The sequence below is a fragment of the Misgurnus anguillicaudatus genome, chromosome 23, assembly GCF_027580225.2.
Source record: "Misgurnus anguillicaudatus chromosome 23, ASM2758022v2, whole genome shotgun sequence".
NCBI classification, from domain to species: domain Eukaryota; kingdom Metazoa; phylum Chordata; class Actinopteri; order Cypriniformes; family Cobitidae; genus Misgurnus; species Misgurnus anguillicaudatus.
The window spans coordinates 9,342,718-9,364,709 of NC_073359.2; the positions used below are offsets into that span (position 1 = coordinate 9,342,718).

General features: G+C 37.5%; 1 protein-coding gene and 1 long non-coding RNA gene across 6 annotated transcripts in view; one reads left to right on the plus strand and one right to left on the minus strand.

The window, feature by feature from the left end:
• The window catches only part of nr5a2 (nuclear receptor subfamily 5, group A, member 2), a 135,899-nt gene that overhangs the window by 53,448 nt on the left and 60,459 nt on the right, over positions 1-21,992 (minus strand). For all 4 annotated transcript variants that reach the window (XM_055217298.2, XM_055217296.2, XM_055217295.2 and 1 more), the window contains one exon: positions 15,566-16,257. In XM_055217298.2, the coding sequence (XP_055073273.1) occupies positions 15,566-16,257 (692 nt within the window). The remainder of the gene's footprint in view (positions 1-15,565; positions 16,258-21,992) is intronic.
• LOC129453181 (uncharacterized) overlaps positions 1-21,992 on the plus strand; it is a 58,589-nt gene that overhangs the window by 14,658 nt on the left and 21,939 nt on the right. For both annotated transcript variants that reach the window (XR_012365755.1, XR_012365756.1), the window contains exon 3: positions 4,456-4,662. This is a non-coding gene — a long non-coding RNA (uncharacterized lncRNA). The remainder of the gene's footprint in view (positions 1-4,455; positions 4,663-21,992) is intronic.

Sequence of the window (21,992 nt, forward strand, 5' to 3'; positions counted from 1 at the left end):
TTTGCTGTGAGGTTTGCTGCATACTCTTGTCACAAATTAATAAATGACGGTCATTGTATTATTATTATTACTGCTAAAAGGTTTTCAAAATATGTAAACTACATTCTTAGACCTTTCCAACGATATATAGTTTGTCGTAAAATATTAACATTCACATGCAAAATATTGAAGTAAACTCAGGTGTCCCGCTCAGCGCCAGTTAAGAGACTCTGCAGACCCACCAGTGGGTCCAAAACAGCATAATCAAATTTCTAATTTTACATTTCTAAAAGAAAAAAACATGGAGCACAAGTTTACAAGTTTTCTGTAAATTAAGACAATTTTTATCAATTTAAATTTAAATGAATTCTGTAAAGTAAACTAAGTGCCCATGTTGGCAGAAGATGTGCTCAAGTCTTTAATTGTTAATTACATTAAATTTTAGATTGTAAGCAATGTATAAAGTATATGTGTCCAAACTAGCAGTAAGTATCACGTGTTACGATCAAAACGCTTTAAATAGGATGTAAAAATTATAAACTCATTGTTTGTTTTATGCTATTTAACACATTATATGTCAATTAGTGTTAAAATAATGTAAATAAAAGGATCCAGCCTGATCTCACAAAATTCGTAGATATTTTACGAGTTGGCTAATTCGCACGAATCAAGGCAAGGCAAATCGTACAAAAATCTACGAATGTGGTCGTACGAATTAATTTGAATTACCCACCTCGTAAAATACGTACGAATTGCCATGAGATAGCGTTGGTTGTGTCTAGTTAGGGACAAGACATTTAGTGTGTTGTCTTTAAAATAACACACATTGTGTAGTTTTTAACACAAAGTGTAAGATCCCAATCAACATAAATTTAGTTAAATATCTCTAAACCTTTGATCGGTACTGTGTATGTGTGCATGTGTAAAACAGACATTTTCCCATAGTGAATTTAATACTCATAGAGGTGGTCTTTCAGACAGGGCTTATCTCAGTCCCAGACTAAAATGCATGTTTGAGCTGCCTTAATTTCAAAAACACCCTGTACTGACATATCTTAACATATATCAGTGCCATTGTTTTGTCTCTAGATGCACACCAGTATTGTTTTTGTAAGGTTTGTTTGTGAAAACTACTTAAATGTCCTAATATAACTAAGGCCTAGTCCTGGCTTAACTGTCCGTAAAACTGCCCCATAGACATGAGTTTCAGCCAAAAACTGTGATGTGCCATATACAGATCTAACAAGAAGCAAATGGACAACCTTAGAAGGATAATGTGCCAAAATATCTCACGTGTACAGCTGTAGACCACCCTTTGTTATTGAACCTATTCATGTCAATTTTATTGAGTATAGAAAGAACTCCAAGCATTACGTCGCTGCTGTTTGCCACAACTTGCCGTGTCTGGCATTACACCACTTTAAACTGCTTTCAACATGTCAGATACTCGTCCCACCTCAAGAGTTGAATTTGAAATATTTTCCCCTTTCCTGTAGTTGGTGAAAATGTTCCTTTCATCCTCACCGGGAAAAGTATTCAGAAAGTCACGCCTATTGATGTGTACCGTAATGTGTTTGGAAACGTTTGAAAGTGGCGGGCAGTGCCAACGTCTGATATTGAAGCAGAAATAAAAGATACAGCACACTTTAATGAACAGGTGTGCGTATAACGGTATCCAGCTGAATTGCACATGCTGTTCATCAGGAGTTAATCCATGCACACCGCGCAGTTAAATATAAGTGTAAGTCTAGCTCGCACGCTCCTGGTCCGTCTGAATGCATTGCTTATCTATTGTCTTTGAGACCTTTCAGCATGTGTGAAACAGAGAGCTGTAAATTAGAAGCAAAAATAGATGTTGATGGCAACTGCTGACAGAGCAAAGCTGATACTAGAAACCTCAAGCCTGATCTGATTACTACAACTTCATTAAAGACTTCAGGATAGAAACCGCACACGCCTGAAACATTTTTTAAATACTTACACTGTCTTGGTTTCTTTATTCTGTTGAACACAAAAGAAGATATTTGGATAAATGATGATAAGCACACAGTTAATAGTACCCAATGATTTTCATAGTATTTGTTTTTCTTACTATGGAACTCAATGGGTACACTGCAAAAATTATTTTCAAAAAATAATTTTCTTAGTATTTTTGTCTTGTTTTCAGTTAAAATATCTAAAAATTCCTAAATTAAGATGCTTTTTTGATGAGCAAAACGACCCAAGAAAATAAGTCTAGTTTTAAGAACAAAAATATCAAATTTAAGTGATTTTATTCATAAAACAAGCTAAAAAATCTGCCAATGGGGTAAGCAAAAAAAATCTTAAACATTTTTCTTAAACACTAAATTCAAGAAAAATTTGCTTACCCCATTGGCAGATTTATTTTGCTTGTTTTATGCACAAAATCACTTAAATTTAATATTTTTGGTCTTAAAACTAGACTTATTTTCTTGGGTCATTTTGGTCATCAAGAAAAATAATCTTAATTTAAGAATTTTTTGATATTTTTACTGAAAACAAAACAAAAATACGAAGAATTTTTTTCTTGAAAATCATTTTTTGCAGTGTAGGGGTGCGCGGGGGAAAAACTAACGCGGGGTTAGTTGTAACACGGACTGTTTACATTGTTGCACAAGGTTGCACATTTTGATTTTCCAGTATTTTTTCACGCTGCCAAAAGACGAGCTCCTGCAAATTATTGGAAATGTGAAATGTTTTTCCAGGGAGTGATTGATGAACGAGTGTTTTGGTGGCATGTAAAGTAAATGTTTTCATCATATGTTTTTTTTTTCGGTTTTTAAGTTAGGTGTGTAAGATACCAAATCCAATGCTATGTCATATTAATCAGTGTGTTGTTGACTAAAACATAGCATCGTTTTGAAATATGTCTGCAGCTCTTAGCAACTTTTTGGTGGGCTTGAAAATATTTTGACCCTGCGGGGATAATTGTAACTATGTGTTACAACTAACCCCTCAGCACTTACGATAAGAAAACCGCTAACGTTAGCGTAATTCTTGACGAATAGGCTACACACGTCTTAGCAAAAATTTGTGTCAAATGTATTTTTGTTCATATCTTTAATATTGATTGAATAAGGTCACGTCAAAGAATGAAATCATAATGAAATTAATGCTAAAATCAGACTTTGATTTTCATTATCTCAGAATTTGATTTTTGACACTGTAGTATGGTTATTACAGACTGGGTCACATATATAAAAAGTGTTTTGTCATAATTGTGCTGCTTTTTCTCACATATTTGGACATTTGTGTCCATTTATAATTGAACTATTGTTTGAAAAGGGCTGGATGAATGAAGACAGATATATAAACAAAATCCACTTCAAGTATATAGACAAAATAGTATTGAAATATTTGCCTGCAAAACTTAATTTTTAGCAAGTGTTACAACTAACCCCCTGCCTGTTACAATTAACCCCACCTATGGGGTAAGTTGTAACGTTTGCACTTCTGTCACATTTAGTGTAATTGTCCAAGAATGGTAACCAATAGAAACAAACTTCAAATGTTCATTTGTATCAAAGATGTGTGTGTTGCTTGTGTAAAAATATAATTTATCAAACTCAAACAATTTTTGAACGATTGAGCCAAAACCAAAAAGCGTTAGGTTGTGCCCCGCTTTCCCCTACCATCAACTGTGTGCTTACTATCCCTTTAATAATGATCAATTATTTCGCAGTGCATACAGTATACACAGATTTGAGAAGCCACGAGCCAAAAATCTTTTTTTTTTTGCAAATAAAAGTTTTAGAGAGCACTTTTGTTTTATGCATTTGTTTCTAACCTATTAAGTACAACAGGTGGAAAATTACAGCTGCTTTGCAAATCTAATTTACAAGTGTACATGGCTGTAGATAATATGTTTGGAGGGGAAAGGTCCTGAGTGACATGCATACCTTAAATGTGATAGTGTTACAATATGGACAAAACTACACGGCAGTCGTATCCTAAAAAAAATCTCCACATACTCAATGCTGTATATTTTGTGCCAGATTTTAACTACCGTGCAATCATTGTTTCTTAAAAAATAAAAACTCACATTTGTCCTGTTGTAATCGACGGCATGTCATAATGTACATTACTTTAATGCTATTGTACAATAGTGTTTCAATATGAATACCACGAATGCTTACAGGAAAATGTCCAAGTGTTTTTTACTTTTCCAGTAGAGGTGAAAATGCTGATTGAGTTGATTTGTTAGCTTGTTTGCTGTTAAATCAGCCTTCGTGTGTTGTCGGTTCAGGTCTGATTGGGGTGTTTTGGGAATAGTTCGTAGCGTCGCTCTACATCCTGGTTTTAACAAGCATTCAGTGCGGCCAATAAAAAAGGCTTTTACCTTAATCGCCGCAAGATAATATCTAACATTTGTCCCCCTCTGGAGTGCAAAGTGCTTACAAATATAAAGAAAAAAACATATTTCTATATTTTTCTTTCTTTTCTCCTATTTTAAAGTGCGGCAGTATGCAGTACGAGTCCATCAGCTCTCGGGCAGGAACTTCAAGTTCATGACAGGCTTTTATCCCTCATCAAAGCAACAAGTGGATGAACAGACTCTCTTCCGACTTCTCTAACCCCTCCCTTGAGTCCGGCAGGCCCTGAGGGGAGATCGGACCTTAAATCTTTCCTTTTAACAAGTGTACGCACTTCCTTCCTCGCACGGTAAGGCCTTGGGGTGCAGGACACATTTTTGGGGGCAAAAGAGAGTAATGCTGTCTTCATCTGTAATATAGGCAGTGCTTCTGATAATCTTTACTGTATGAAAGTTTGGGTTGCAGGTTGAAGTTATTGCAATGCAAGAAAAAAAAACGGATCAGTAGATTTTCGGTCTCTCTGGCAATCATAAATTGAAGACTGAGGCATTGATTGGGCAAATAAACAAAATATTAGTGTATCTGCTCTGTTGAGCTTTATGAGAAATAATGAGTGTTTTATTACTTTAGGGTGGAAAATATTTTTCAAATTTCAAAAAAAAGGTCAGGCAAAAACAAAACAAACCGTTTGTGTCCGTCAAATTGTCTTTTATTGTCTATGTTGACCCATTCTTAGTCAGAATAAGATGCAATTATGATATAAAGATTGATTGTAATCAAATAATCCATTGATATTATTGCAAGCCAGGGCTCCAGACTAACTTTTTTTCACTAGGAGCACAGTGCCCCCCAACTGAAAATTTTAGGGGCACAACCAGAAAATTTAGGGGCACACACCGTAAATCAACATGCTAACCATATATTCACATTTCTACTAATTTCCACTGTATTTTACTAATATACTTTGATGATAGATGTAGAAAGTACAATGTGCCGTTTCAAATTCAGTGTCACATCACAAAAAAACGTCAAATTTACTGGTCGCACATGTGTGACTGGATGTAAAATTCAGTGGCACACTCTCAAATTTTGGTGGCAAAATGCCCTGGAGCCCTTCAAGCTCTATATAATAATTTATCAGAGGCTGTAACATCATATACAATACTAAATATTTGAAGAGTGCATCAAATATTTGCAATTTTCTATACAAACACTGAAAAAAATTATTCATTCAATTTACTCAAATTTTTTAAGGTAAGTGGTCGCAATCAATTTATTTAAGCTACATTTAAACAAACAAAAAAGAAATAAAAACAAAAAAATCTTTTGTTTAAATGCAGCTTAAATAAATTGATTGCAACCGCTTACCTTAAAAAATTGAGTAATTGAATGAATATTTTTTTTCAGTGAAGTGACAAGGTGAAAACCACTATTTTCTGTTACAAACTTTCACATAACATATTTAGGTTATAATAACCATCAAATCCATAATTTGATATTTGAAGATTTTTATAAAAACTTTTTTATGCAAACTGCAAAAAATCCAAGTTTTTTCCCAAAATGCTATAAATCTATTGAATCAATATATAAATGTGCATTCATCTTTGCCATGTTATATTCATTTAGTTGACTAGTGGCATACATGATAAAAAAACATTAATGGCATTAATCAAACACTTATTTTGTCATATTAAAAACACTGTCATTGCTGCTGCTATACTTGGGACGTCGTCGCTAAACTTTTTTCACAGCGATCAGCTGTAAAATGTTTTGGTCTTGCTCGATTTTCGTTGACTTTGAGTAAAATAATGGAAAGTTTTCCATAAGATCCTCTGGGGTCAATGTGTTAGCATGACAGAAACTTGATGCTGTCGGGAGAACAAGCAACAGCCGTCATTTTTCCCCTCTCCCGAGTGCTTCTCACGTAAATTATTCGATTTTGATGGCTTACGTTTCTTTCCCGCCACAGAAAACCACCACAGCTTTATCAATGCCATCAAAAGTATTATTTCGTTTTTGTTTGTTTGTTAATCACGAAGTACAAAGTAGATGAGAAAAACTAGGATTCTGTGTACTCAAAGCGCCACCATTATTGTTTACAATGCGTGGAATGGTGCGCTGTGATTGGTTGAGCGGATTTATTGCATTCTCCAGAGAAGGAGGACTGGTGTTTGTCACCGTTTGGAAAAAATGGAGAAAAGATAACAGAATAACACGGCAGATATCGGATTTTTTTTTTTAAATGCCGTTAATCGCGTTTTGGAACCAAACTCTTAATTTGCTATTTTCGCCTACCCAGCCACTATATATCCGCCTTAAATGTATGTGTTGTTATTAATTTCTGTTGTATCTTCGGAGGACGTACAGTCTGGACTTTGCAGCTGTAATATTGATGAAGTGCCAAAACATCGCATTCTTCCAAAATTCATGACAAGACACAGAGTTTTTGTCCATTTGTGCATTATTTATGAATGAAAAGAGGTCTTTGTGGATGTTCTCCTGCTACACATCTCTCCTCATCAAACAGATATTGTTACTACTGAAATAGCAGCCCTTGAAAAAAACAACAACCTGCCAAAAAAAACTAGCGGACAGGGAGGAGAATATGAGAGGTCAGACAGAGAGAAAGAAAATATGTACAGGAGCAGGCCTTACAAAAACTCACACGCCATCTCCAATTGTGGCTTCCGCCCAGCCACGGGATATCATCTATCAGTGGACAAATGCGCGGACGAGAATGCAGCCTCTAAAATGAAATAATATATCTTTGAAAGCCTATGCCTGCACCAGGCCCAAAGCCCATATATCAAGTCTGGGCGGCTGGTGGATCCCGTCCAGGGGCCATTAACCTTCCACCTGTTTTCCCCCCTGTCCTTCACCACGCACCCCTGCCCTTGGTACCTCTTCTGGGGCTTCGTTGGGCCCCATGTCCCCTCCCTACCCCCTGCGACAATAACCACTCACCCCCACGCCGATGTAAAGCGACGCAAGGCCCGGGCAGAATAATTCAAATTCAGTGGACCAGGGACACTGTTACAAATCTCTGCCCGAGTGCCACAGCGCTCACGAAGAGGCTGTTTGTCAGGGAGGCCACCGGCTTGACCTCAGGCACTAGACGAGTCGTCGTGGGGGGAAAAGGAGATGCTGTGACCGGTCAGGTAGTAGATGTGGAGATGAAGTGGGGGGATGATATAAATCGTGAACAAGTTCACAGATCACAACCGCAACGCCTTATTAATTTCTGCAGATAGGAGGGCCCCTGGAAATTACAGTCGCTGACCTGCACCTTTAAAATTGGACTGTCAGATTACTAAAGAGAGAGAGAGAGAGAGACAGACAGACAGAAAAGTGTCTTGCATAGCACAAAAATTACGAGCTTTATAAGAATAAAGTGAAACTATTCATATGGCACCCAGTAGAACAATATATATTCATTATATACTTACAGTATATTTACGTTACACGGTCTATGTTTGTGTATATAAATATATAAATATATAAAAAGTACACACACACACACACAAAAATATATATGCTAATGATAGGGTGATACTGAAATAATGTAGTTTACTAAAACTGAATACCTGAATTACCTGCTACGCTATATTTCCTATAACTTGACCTTTTATTCCTTTTATTTTTTTAGACTGAACTAGAAATAATTATAGCTACAATTATTCTTATTAATATTTTTTATTATATTTTCCTATAGTGGCAAAAGTTTTTATAATTTTATTGATTACAAATGTTTTCTTTTATTTAATTAAATGAACTGAATTAACATACTGTAACTAGACATCACTAATGCATAATATGATGAGGTCATGTGACTAGCGTACTACTGTCACACTTCAATTGATCTCATTTAAAGCATACTGTTAAAGGATTAGTCCATTTTCTTAAAAAAAATCCATATGATTTACTCACCACCATGTCATACAAAATGTTGATGTCTTTCTTTGTTCAGTCGAGAAAAAATTATGTTTTTTAAGGAAAACATTCCAGGATTTTTCTCATTTTAATGGACTTTAATGGACCCCAACACTTAACAGTTTTAATGCAGTTTAAAATTGCAGTTTCAAAGGACTCTAAATGATCTCAAACGAGGCTTAAGGGTCTTATCTAGCGAAACGATTCATTTTTCACGTTTTTTGAGGAATTTTTCTCATTTTAATGGACTTTAATGGACCCCAACACTTAACAGTTTCAATGCCATTTAAAATTGCAGTTTCAAAGGACTCTAAATGATCCCAAACGAGGCATAAGGGTCTTATCTAGCGAAACGATTGTTATTTTTGGCAAGAAAAAAAATGCACTTTTTTTTTAACCACAACTTCTCGTCTTCCTCCGGTCCTGTGACGCACCAGTGCGACCTCACGTAATTGCGTAATGCCGTGGAAAGGTCATGTGTTACATATATGAAACGCACATTTGCGGACCATTTTAAACAATAAACTGACACAAATACATTAATTAGTATCATTCCACATACAACAACGTCGGAACGGTCCTCTTTCTTAACATTTGTAAACACTGGGTGTCGATACGTCATCCTTGGCGTGATTCTTGACGTGATGACGTATTACGTGAAGTCGCGCTGGCGCGACACACGATCGGAAGAAGATGAAAAGTTGTGGTTTAAAAGTGCATACTTTTGACAATCGTTTTGCTAGATAAGACCCTTATGCCTCATTTGAGATCGTTTAGAGTCCTTTGAAACTGTAATTTTAAACTGTATTAAAACTTTTAAGTGTTGGGGTCCATTAAAGTCCATTAAAATGAGAAAAATCCTGGAATGTTTTCCTCAAAAACATAATTTCTTCTTGACTGAACAAAGAAAGACATCAACATTTTGGATGACATGGTGGTGAGTAAATTATCAGGATTTTTTTTTTTAAGAAAATTGACTAATCCTTTAATGTTATTTTTTTATAGACAATGTAATTTTCATTATATATTTATTATAAATTGTACAAATTCTACAAATCAAAGCAGTATAATTCACTTATACAGAATATGCAGAAATTTATTTACTAATTAAAAATCTATTGTAAACACCTTTACTATTACTTTTAAGTAACCTATACATAATGTATGCACGTCGCCAAATCAGACACTACATGGTTACCAACATATGATATCTTTGCTTTGTTTTCATGACCTGTATTACACTAAACGTGACAGAGGGAGTTCAAGTTCAATGGTTAACCACTGAAATCCAGAATCTCCTCTTCTGTCTCCCCATACAGCTGCTTTTTCAATAAACCCAAAGCTCACGGCTGGGTGCAGGTTGAAGAACAAGGCCCTAATACAGTGCTCTTGCACTTAATGGCAGGCCTGGTATTGTCATTGAATTCACCGTAGAGAAAGAGAGAGAGAAAAAAAACGTGCCTAACAGTCCCTGAGCAGCCGTGAAGGAACAAAAATAAATATTGGCGCCACATGTCAGGGTATTGTAAGTTTTGCACAGTTGACTTTTATCAGCTTAGAGGACTAAATTTAAGGCAGTACATTTGTGGCTGGCTTGTGGCACAATATCGGCGATAATTAAGTTATAAACCAAGTACATTGTTTGGGGTACAAGAAAATTAGGCAAGATCCTCACCAGAACTATAAACTGTGTGATTTAAAGCCATTGTGTGGCGAGGAAAAGCTAATTGCACGCATCCTATCCGGTAAACAATGGCCTGCGGTCTACAATGAAAGGGTGATCTCTCTATGGATGTGAATCACTCTCCAAGTCGTGGGGCCGGGCAGCTGACCACAGAGCCAGGGGAGGAGAATCACGCACACCAGGTTCATACCAGCTTGTATTGTCTGCGCAAATGCTAGGAAGCGTGCATCTGTTTCCCCCCAGCCCCTAAACATGACTCCCACCCTTAGCATGACAAACCGACCAGGGATGCTGCTGGCACGCAATTGTACACAAACACACACACACATAAAAACACACAATGATGCACACGGCTGTATAAACTCGGGACCACACTCACAAAAACATTCAGTATATGTTGAGAAGCAACTAAACCAGACCTCGCTTTTTCTTGCTGCAAACAATATGAATACGGCGGCTGGTTGGTAGCTAAGCTACAATTTTTCTCTTTCTCTTTTCCTAAATTTTACGGCTTCATACTTACCCAAGTGTGAGAAATGCCCGTCGGAATGTTCCTTTTCAATTTTTATTATAATTTTTTCATTTGTCTGAGCTCCCATCATGACCAAATATTTATGAGAGCTGTAACCTAAGTCTAACTTATGGAAACTAAATCTTTAAACACTTGGCAGACGTTTCGCACCCGGCTCTATTACTAGAGAAATTCTTTTGTTCTTACGACGGCTAATAATAGTGCTGTAAATGTAGATATATTTATAGCCGACTCACCACCTTCCCAGACAAGCCTTATATTCACTTGTATTTCCTGTGTTTATTATATGCAACCCACAGCTCTGTGGTTAGCTTGCACTGACTATATTAGCAAATGACATTTGTTAATAGCGTTTATTGATGCGGGGCTATCGTACTATCATGACTTCTGAGCAGGTCTGTGACTGTATATTCAACGCTTGACTGCAAGCGTATGCAAACAAATAAACATACCGAAATGCTCATATCGTTATCGCTAATGCATCTGAAGTAAAACTCACACATTATCATCATCTTTAGCGCCTGAATTCACTTCGTGAATACACTGAAGTTTATTAACGCATTATGGGTCATGCTGTGTTCAGACCAGCCGCTGTAGAGGCGTGAAGCGCGAGTGATTTCAATGTTAAGTCGCGATTCCGCCTCATTCGCGCGTCTAGTTTGCGCGAATGCAGCGAATTGCGCATTGTCCCGGCAAACATGCGAGTGGAAAATTTTCAACTTTGCTGGAAAAACACCCCACATTAACCAATCAGGAGCTTGCTCTAGTAGTGACGTGATTACAGAAAGCGATCAGAGTCGCAAAAGCCCCTCCCATTACACGTCTTTCACGCGTGAATGAAGCGAGTAAACTCAAAATGTTCAAGCGGCAAACTATACGCGGTAGATGCAATTTTGACGCCTCAAACGCGGCTGGTGTAAACCCACGGTCAGATTTACTAACAGCTTGCGCCAGCGCAAACCATCATTTTTGCGTTAAATAACGACTGTCAGGATTTACTTAAAACACGCAGTGGATAATTAACGCTGAAAGGATGTGGTCTAGTTATTTTTGTGACTGACTTTATTTCATATGCATTTCTAGGAGTTTCCCTTTCAGACACAAAATTTATGGGAGGAGATTATTAAAATGATTCACTCAACTTGATTTACTAATGTTTGCGCGTGTGATGGTTACTGGTATTTGCGCCATTATTTAATGCCGAAAAAGCTTAAATTTGCGCTTAAAATTTTGCGCTTGAAATGGCAGCAATTGTTGCTGATAAGAAAGGCATTAATAGATCACTGGCACCAGCAGAAGCATAAGCGCTGCTTATTTGCGGCCAGCTGGTCTTAGTAGATTGCGTCGGTCAATATGGAAATCAGCTGTTGTGCCCGTGTTATTTAATTTGCGTCATTTTAGTAAATAACTTGCAGATATTACCACTCCCATCTGCGCTTTTTTGAAATTGCGCTGTCGCACTAATTTTTTGCAATGTTTAGTAAATCTGGCCCTAAATCTTAAGTAAATAAATATAAATATAAAAATAAATAAATAAATAATAATAATCTATGTATAAATAATTTAAATAATATAAATAAATATATAATATATAATAATAATAATTTATATATATAAATTATATATATAAGCACTTGTCCTTATGCTTCAGTTTAATTTGTGGTTTTGATAAATGAGGCACAACAACATGGGCTTAACCCTTTTGCCACATTACAAAGTACTTTACAAAAAACATACAAGTATTTGCTAATTACGGTCAGAAGTGGGTTCAGAGTTTCTAGCGCTACCCTTTCTGTTATTTCGCTGGTGCTCCAGCGCGCTAGCGAGACATGAGAGCGTCACTAATTACAACTTCACCGCTGCTCTACGTCCGCTTATGTCAAATTCGACAGCTACGCCCTTGTCTCTTTTAACAACTATTGTGAAAAACAATTACAGGGGGTGCAAATGTTGTCAATACATCAAGGGGAAGCTACTCTGTTATGGCGAAAGGTGAAGTGCAAACACAATTAAAGGCAAATGATACAGACTGCAATTAGCCGAACACAGATGCTAATCCACGCTAAAGTGGGAACGGAGTACTTGAGCTAAAGAGCCCGACAACGGATAATAAAGCTCTGTAGGTAAGAGTCTAACCATTCGGCTTTATAACAAAAATTGAAGTATGAATAATTTATCTTCGACCACAAAAACGAAGCGGCTTCAAATGCAAATATGATGAAAAAATAACATGTCCCAATTGTGTCCGAATCTTGTGTTTCTATTAAAATGTTGTTTAAGGAAAAAGTCATGTTTGATTGACGGGACAAAAAAAAGTGACAACAAACCAAATGACAGCAAATGCTTATTAGCCCATAGTTCTCTGAAGGTTATGGCAGTATTTATTTACATATAATCATTAACTATTCAGCCTACGTTTTAATTTCGTCATTTTCATGGTCATCAACAATTGTTATAAAATTACAATGGGTGCGAATGAAGTCACAGACGTCCCTGACTCTTTATTTTGGCTAGAAAAGATGAGAATGAGCTTCATTCGCATTCCAACTTCTAAACGTTAAAACAGATGGTAATAGAAGCAAAAATCTAAGCATATATTAGTACTTATTTATAGTAGAATAAATAATATGTCCTTAATAAATAAAAAATGTAATACTGTTTTCTAAATTTGTGATATTTTTCACATATGAAGCGCTCAGATGCAAAACCCTCTAAGTGCGTCTGACTTTTTCTTGTAAATTAGCATTTTTCTCAGACTCTTAATGGATCCTGCCAACAAACCGATATTTCTGAATGGCCTAAGACCGAATTTGAAGCTTAAGTATTTAAACTCCTCAAATTGAACCATTTCAGATTTTTACTTTTATAAAGACGATTCTGCGCAAACGTTAGATGCATCACAAAAACTATGAGGGGTCACACAAACATCTGATCTCACCATCATCAAATTAGTCTGGGATTACATGAAAAGTCACAGTCTGCAATATCTCCAAAATGCTTGTAATGATGTTTGGAAATTTTTACTGCAACACTAAAGTAAAATATCATCATGTTAATATATTTTTTGTTAAAGCATCTAAAGTAACTTTTGCACAATACTGTGTCAAACTTAGACTAGAGGGCGGTTTCCCGGACAGGGTTAAGATCAATCCAGAATTAGGCCTTAAAGGAATACTCAATTTTCTTAAAAGAAAAATCCAGATAATTTACTCACCACCATGTCATCCAAAATGTTGATGTCTTTCTTTGTTCAGTCGAGAAGAAATTATGTTTTTGAGGAAAACATTGAGGATTTTTCTCATTTTAATGGACTTTAATGGACACCAACACTTAACACATAACTCAACACGTAACAGTTTTTTTCAACGAGTTTCAAAGGAATATAAACAATCCCAAACGAGGCATAAGGGTCTTATCTAGTGAAACGATTGTCATTTTTGACAAGAAAAATTACAAATACACAATTTTAAACCACAACTTCTCGTCTAGGTCCGGTTCTGAAAGCGTCATGACGTCAAGAGGTCACAGACACGAACGCGAAACTCCGCCCCAGTGTTTACAAGTGTGATAAAAGAGGAGCGTATTACGTTGTTGTATTTGGAATGATACTAATTAATGTCTTTGTGTCAGTTTATTGTTTAAAATGGTCCGCAAATGTGCGTTTTATATATGTAACACGTGGCCTCCCTACGTCACTACGCATTTATGTTGGGTCGCGCTGGACCATACCTAGCCGAAAAGTTGTTGTTTAAAAGTGCATATTTTTTATTTTTATTTTCAAAAATGACAATCGTTTCGCTAGATAAGACTCTTATGCCTCGTTTGGGTTAGTTTATAGTCCTTTGAAACTCTGTTGAAAAAAACTGTTACTTGTTGAGTTAAGTGTTAAGTGTTGGTGTCCATTAAAGTCCATTAAAATGAGAAAAATCCTGGAATGTTTTCCTCAAAAAACATAATTTCTTCTCGACTGAACAAAGAAAGACATCAACATTTTGGATGACATGGTGGTGAGTAAATTATCTGGATTTTTTTTTTTTTAAGAAAATTGACTATTCCTTTAATTATATTAGGACACGTCGTTTTAACAAACAAACCTTACAAAAAAACTATACTTGTGTTTATTTTGAGACAAAACAGTGGTACCGATATATGTTAAAATGTGCAAGATGTTAAATTAAAGCAGTTCAAACATGCATTTTAGTCTGGGATTAGGATTAGCCCTGTCCAGGAAGCATATATATACAGATATATATAGATTGATTTAAAAATCGTAATATTTTTCGGGACTGGGGGCTGTATAAAAACTGTGCAGTCTTCAGTATGAATGAATTTAAGTACTTAGTCTCATCGAATGGAGCAAAAACAATAAGGTGCCAGTAGTCCTGAGACCACAAAATGACTGATTTGATTCTATCGCTGTCGGATTTCCCAAAGGCATATCAAAACATGTCACGGGACAGTAAAATACAGCGTGCTCACGACTAAAATCTTTCATGAACGCAGACATGCATGAGTTACTGAACCTCACTCCCGTCCCAGCACCATCAATATTTCTGTCAGCCACATATGTATTGTGAAAAAGGTTAAAACAACTGGAAAATAAAAAATTAAATTGGGAACATCAGCCGCTTTTGTAAACTCGTAGCGTCTGGAATGCCAACTTAACACATGATGCAGTTTTTACTCCAATAGAGACATTCAGTCATTTGGACATTCAGTCAATTTGTTTCACTTATATTTATAAGTCAGCTACGGCATTGTGGGGTAGCATATTCCTGTTTATACAGATGCATATACAGTAAGCATGCTAAGCTAAACACAAACGCATTATACAAATTCACTGAAACTTCTGCATTGATCCATATACTCAATAAAGTCCAGTATTATTTAAAAACTTATGTTTGCTTAGTCTTAAACATCCATGTAGTTAAATATAATACTGCTCTCGACAATATAATTATCTTAAACCATATTTTAACACTTGGTCTGATTCCAAACTTAATTTCAACCAAACAAATTTAAATGAATTGGTACACACACCCAAAGCTCTTCATGGTATATGACATTTGGGACCAACCAAATAGTAAATAATGAAGATTCACATACCTTCAGTTCTCGGAAGAAGATGCTGCTCCTGGCCCATTCAACGATTGAGAACAGTGTCTGGTCGGCCATTTTGCACATGAGGCCAAAGGTGTTGAGTTTCTCGTGCTTGCCTCGGCTGGCTTGCTCTTGCTGGAGGTACGCTAGGATCTTAGCTTGCACCTGAGGTTCGTCCGGCTCGCATTTGAGTAGCTCCACCACCAGGTGGGGGAAGGTCGGCGGCGATCCTCCCGCGTAGGCCTCGACGTACGGGTAGCCCATGAGGGACTCCGGCGAGCTTGTGTAGGGGTCGGGGTACTCTGACTTGATGGTGCGGCTTTGGAAGTGACCGTAGGCTTGGTAGCCCTGCAGGCCTCCGGCGTGAGGCGGCATGGCCATGCTGACCGGCGAAGTGACAAAGGGGCTACGGTCAAAGTCTGCGGGTGGCAGCCCTGCGCTGGAGGAACTGTGGTGGTGGTGATGGTGGTGGTGATGGTGGTGGCTCAGTGGAAGCCCTTTGGAGGCCGAATGGATGTTCTGAATGGCAGAGGTAATGGTGAGGTCGGCTGGGACTGTTTGCATGACTTGCGTCATGGCCTCCAGCTTGAGTCCGTTGGCCCGGATCAAGGCTTTCTTCTGCTGCTTGAGGGCCCGGTCTCGTTTGTACATGGGGCCGAACTTGTTGCGTCCGCCCCTCATTCGGTCAGCCCTCACAGCTTATAAAAACCAAAGCACAAGGGACAAGATGAGTTAGAATGAGTTAATGCATGTGCCTCTCTTAAAGCCCTATAATTAAAGGGACACTCCACTTTTTTTGAAAATATGTGCATTTTCCTGGTTCCCTAGAGCTAAACATTTGATTTTTACCATTTTGGAAACCATTCAGCTGATCTCTGGGTCTGGCGGTACCACTTTTAGCATAGCTTAGCATAATCCATTGCATCTGATTAGACCATTAGCATCTCGCTAAAAAATAACCAAAGAGTTTTGATATTTTTCCTATTTAAAACTTGACTCTTCTGTAGTTACATCATGTACTAAGACCGACGGGAAATTAAAAGTTGTTATTTTCTAGCCGATATGGCTAGGGACTATACTCTCATTCCGGCGTAATAATCAAGGACTTTGCTGCCTTAACATGCAATGATATTGCGCAGCAGCGGAAAGTAGTCCCTTTGGTAACTTTCAATAGCAGGGGACTGTTTTCGGGCTCTGCGTAATATCATTGAAAAATATCGAAGCTCTTTGGTTGTTTTTTGGGCCGATGCTGGTGGTTTGGTCGGATTCAATGGATTGTGCTAAGCTATGCTAAAAGTGGTACCACCAGACCCGGAGATCGGCTGAATGGATTCCAAAGCGGTGAAAATCAGATGTTTAATTCTAGGGAAGCTGGAAAATGAGCATATATTTAAAAAAAAAAGTGTAATGTCCCTTTAAATTGCATAAAGGGGGATTTTCTAGTTATTTAGAAAACTAGGCAACCAGAAACACTCTCAGCCTGTCAGTCATTGAGCATAACAAGTTGGGTAATGTTGACATTAAGTTTGTTTACATGACTTTGGTGGGCGGGGTTCATGAAACAGGATGTGTCACTGGTTACAGTAGCAAATACCTGAAACTTTTTACAGCATCTTTAAATTTAACATTTCATTTTTATATAGAGAAACACCACAGCAGCGAACAATTTATTACAGTGCACACTTTTATACCGCAGTTACTTATTTGCCACAATCAACCAATGTAAATTTTACGACTTGTTGGTTTGTGTTGTTAACCATGTGACCCATCTGTTAAAGGAATAGTCTACTCATTTTCAAAATTAAAATATGTTATTACCTTAACTAAGAATTGTTGATACATCCCTCTATCATCTGTGTGCGTGCACGTAAGCGCTGGAGCGCGCTGCGACGCTTCGATAGCATTTAGCTTAGCCCCATTCATTCAATGGTACCATTTAGAGATAAAGTTAGAAGTGACCAAACACATCAACGTTTTTTCTATTTAAGACGAGTAGTTATACGAGCAAGTTTGGTTGTACAAAATAAAACGTAGCGCTTTTCTAAGTGGATTTAAAAGAGGAACTATATTTTATGGCGTAATAGCACTTTTGGGAGTACTTCGACTCGCCTGAAAAGTCCGCTCCCCTTCACACTCTCATAATGGGAGAGGGAGGGTGTTACTGCGCCGAGTCGAAGTACTCCCAAAAGTGCTATTACGCCATAAAATGTAGCTCCTCTTTTAAATCCGCTTAGAAAAGCGCTACGTTTTATTTTGTACCACCAAACTTGCTCGTATAACTACTCGTCTTAAATAGGAAAAACGTTGATGTGTTTGGTCACTTCTAACTTTATCTTTGATTGGTACCATTGAATGAATGGGGCTAAGCTAAATGCTATCGAAGCGTCGCAGCGCGCTCCAGCGCTTACGTGCACGCACACAGATGATAGAGGGATGTATCAACAATTCTTAGTTAAGGTAATAACATATTTTAATATTGAAAATGAGTAGACTATTCCTTTAAAGCCTAAACTTATACAGTGGCAGCTCGTGACTGCTCATCCGAGGGGCGCTAATTCAAAACAAGTGTTCGGAGTGTCATGTGTGTTGCTTGCGTTTTCAAAATATGTGTTTGTTGCGTCATGTGAACCATGTGCATCAAGTGTTTTGTCAAAATAAGTGCCTGCTGCAGATGCGTCAAAACCATTTATATGATAAAAGAGACGCTCACTTTCACAAAATACACACAAGACATTCACTTAACAGTAAACTCTGATTACGCATGAGATTATGCAAGTATCTGGCAAACGCGAGCATCTCTTTTATCATAAACCCTTTAGACGCGTCTGCAGCAGGCACTTATTTTGAAATTAAGAACCACACACATGACGGGCTACATACATGTTGTGACAAACTTCGCATCAAGCTCCCTCAAAAAAAGAAGTCACCGGCCGCCACTGAACCTACTGTATATAGCAAACTTTGACGAACAAAGACGTACGACACACTTTGGAGGGGAATGTAACTGATAATTCGACTGTAAACTGAAACAAAGTCACATTTTTATAGCAAATTATTATAAAGAATACAGCACAGATCCGACTCCACTTTAGTCAGCTGGGTCCCATGTTAATTATTTACGCTTAATTATTTTTCTTTTATGCTCCATGTTGTCAGTAGGGTAGATGGCTGGAGGTTTCGACACACACTGGCATATGTGAAGAGCACAAATTTGGAAACGTGCTCTCAGATGGAGACTTGACCGGCGTGAGCACGCTCATTAGGCCCTCTAATATCTCCAGAACGTCTTAAAAAAATAAAACAATTAAAGGACCCGGTCCAACAGCTGCCTGGGGAGTGATTTTAATGGCCCTTGTCGCAGTGGTGCGTGTGCGCTTGACAACTATTCGCGTGTGATGTGATTGATCCGGCGAGAGAGGGAGGCAAGCCTTGCCGCGGCGATCCTGCTGCTAGCATCAGTAACATTCTGGCAAGCGATGATTCCTTAGCAACTTGTGGTGAAGTGTTGCATTTATTTATTGGTGTTTTGTGGTTTTTAAAATGTATCCGATCATAAAATAAAAAATAACATAGTGGGAAGTTGAACTATTAATGATTTATGGGTAATTAACAAGCTTGAAACTAATAGGTGGCTCTTTTGGGAAATCACAATTAGAACCTGCGACTCATGAATGCATGCTCGTACCCCCGCAACCCAACACCCCCCCGTCCATGCACGTGTAGGCACACCATCCCCCTCTTGCTTTTTGTCTTCTGATAGGGTTTCTTTATTTCTCACGGCGTCTAATTAAACAAGGTTATTTACATTCAAGTCATACTCAGGTTTTTTTGGGGAGGGAGGGGTTGTAAAGAGGGTGCTTTGTGATATTTTCAGAATGCTATTGTTGCAGTATACAGTTTGCAATTCTGTATAAATCAAATATCCGAACGACCTTTTATATATTTACTAAAATGTGCTGCCTGTTTATAACGAAAAATGCATTGCAATCTACCTGACGACCCTTTTATGGTAACTAATACACCAGAACTTTACTTATATAAAATATTGTACTGACTCATGTAATTGTACTCCGAACTAAATTAAAAATAGTAAATATGTGCTCATTACAGTTTATTTACACGATGAGAACTTGACGCCACCAGCTAAATTAAACATGCAACTTGATGACGCTATGCAGCACACAACTGTTATTTGTTTATGGTGGTATTACGCCTACTGTTTCAATTACTATTTTTAAAGTATATACAGTGCAGTACATAGCCTTGTTCTTTTATTGCAGTTATTGCTAACCATGCATACACTACAGTATATGTATATATATATTTATGTATGTATATATATTAGGGATGCACCGATATGGAAATTTTGGCCGATACCGATAACCGATAACTCTTTATATTTGGGGGCCGATAACCGATATATATATAGGCCAATAAATATTCATATTAATTTCACAATGAAAAACTCCCAGACCGCGGACATATGTCTTTGCGCTAGACTAGCATACTCTTCTTAAGCCCGCAACACGTGTCATCTTCGTGCTATGTCACAGAAAGCACCAATCAAAACTCCACATGGCCAGCAATGAGCAAGTGAAGTGGTTCAACAAACCAAAATAATCCATCATTTATCGGCTTTCATTTATCGGCCTAATTTTGCTATCAGACCGATAACCGATAATATTAAAACGAAGCAGTTATCGGCCGATAACGATTTATCGGCCGATAACGATATGTCGGCCGATATATCGTGCATCCCTATATATATAGTACTGTGCAGAAGTCTTAGGCCACCATGCTACCATTAGATTTGTTGTTTTTGCAATTGTACAGTGATCATATATAATTATTTCTCAGTCTTTTAATTAGAATACAACCAGAAAATACAGGAAATGTGTATGTAGTATTAAAAACAGTATAAAAGTATGAAGTGTCAAGTATTTAGGGTAAACTACCCTTCCACTTGAGCAATAGCAGGAAACTGCAGGATCTCTTAAAATTAAATGAAATTAAATCCTAATTTTTAATTCTAATCGAATAACTTCAGGACTTCATTTTCCTCAAAAAAGCTCAAGATGTGTTTAGTGCCAAGAGAGGTCTCACTAAATACTGACTGATGCCTGAAGAAGACATTTAGTTTTGTTTTTAACTTTGTGTACATATTTCCTGTATTTCTGTTTGTATTTTAAAAAAAGTGAAAAATGAATATGGATGGACATTAAACCTTTGCTAAAACAACAAAGCTGGTGATGGTGGCCTAAGACTTTTGCACAGAACTGTATATATATGTGCGTTTGTATGTCTATTGTGTAAGTCTATGTCTTTTTCACCTACTGTACTTCTATGTGACTGATAAAACCAGTGAGTTATTCGAACTGCTTTCGGAAAGCAATTGCCTTGGTAATAAAAGCAGTTGGCTGATCTAATTTGCTTGAATTGGGAGTCAATCGTTGTTGTGTTTGTTTGCTGGTACGGCGTGTCTCTGCAGACAGGGCCTGTCTGGGCAGATTCAAGCGCTGCTTATCGTCTGATTTATGTGCGTTTAATATACAGGAATATTAAGCGTTGCTTGGGCGAGATTCCCTGTCCTATCACAGGCATATGAATGCCTCCCCTGGCCGACTCCTGACACACAGTTTGTCATGTCCGCCCGAGCTCTACTCAGTTTCACGCGCACACATGAATAGCTATGATACCTATGCATAAGTAATAGCACAGCTCCGGCGGCCCAGGCCAATGTGCACCCCAAAAAATGACAAAGTGCGCAATGCAAAGCGCGGCGGATGTTTTTGAATATCTGTGCGGAGATCTTCTGATTCATCAAGGTTCTTGGTATGGATAGCAGACGTTTGATGAAATCGAAACGATTTTACGCTCGACCGAGCACAGCATTGCACTGGGATCGAATAAATAAGCGCACGGGCGAGACTGTTTAACTTCCTCTACGCTTCCTCAACATCATCTGCAATGATAATGAACATACTGTAAATATAAAAGAAAAGATTTCCCACTTTATCTCTAACTGAGACAGAAATAAATAAAGGAAGACAATTAAAGACCTTCCTCTGAAGTCATAACACATAAGACAGATCATCCTATGATTTTTAGAGAACTGCAGCTTCCCTTAATCTACAGTATATTGATAATGGCACTTCCATGGAGACATGGAGGAACACTCGTCTGTGTCACACTGATATGGATGTGCTGTTTTTGCTTCTCGTTCAGATCTGTTTGTTGAAAGCATTTAAATGTGTACCATTTCAAGTAATATTATTTAACATAATTAATAACTTGCATTACTCACTGCCATCATGTATATTATATACTACATAGGTGTAGTGGACAGTTGTATACACTATATGTGACCCTGGACCACAAAATATAGGTCAATTTTTTTAAATTGAGATTTATACATCACCTAAAAGCTGAGGGG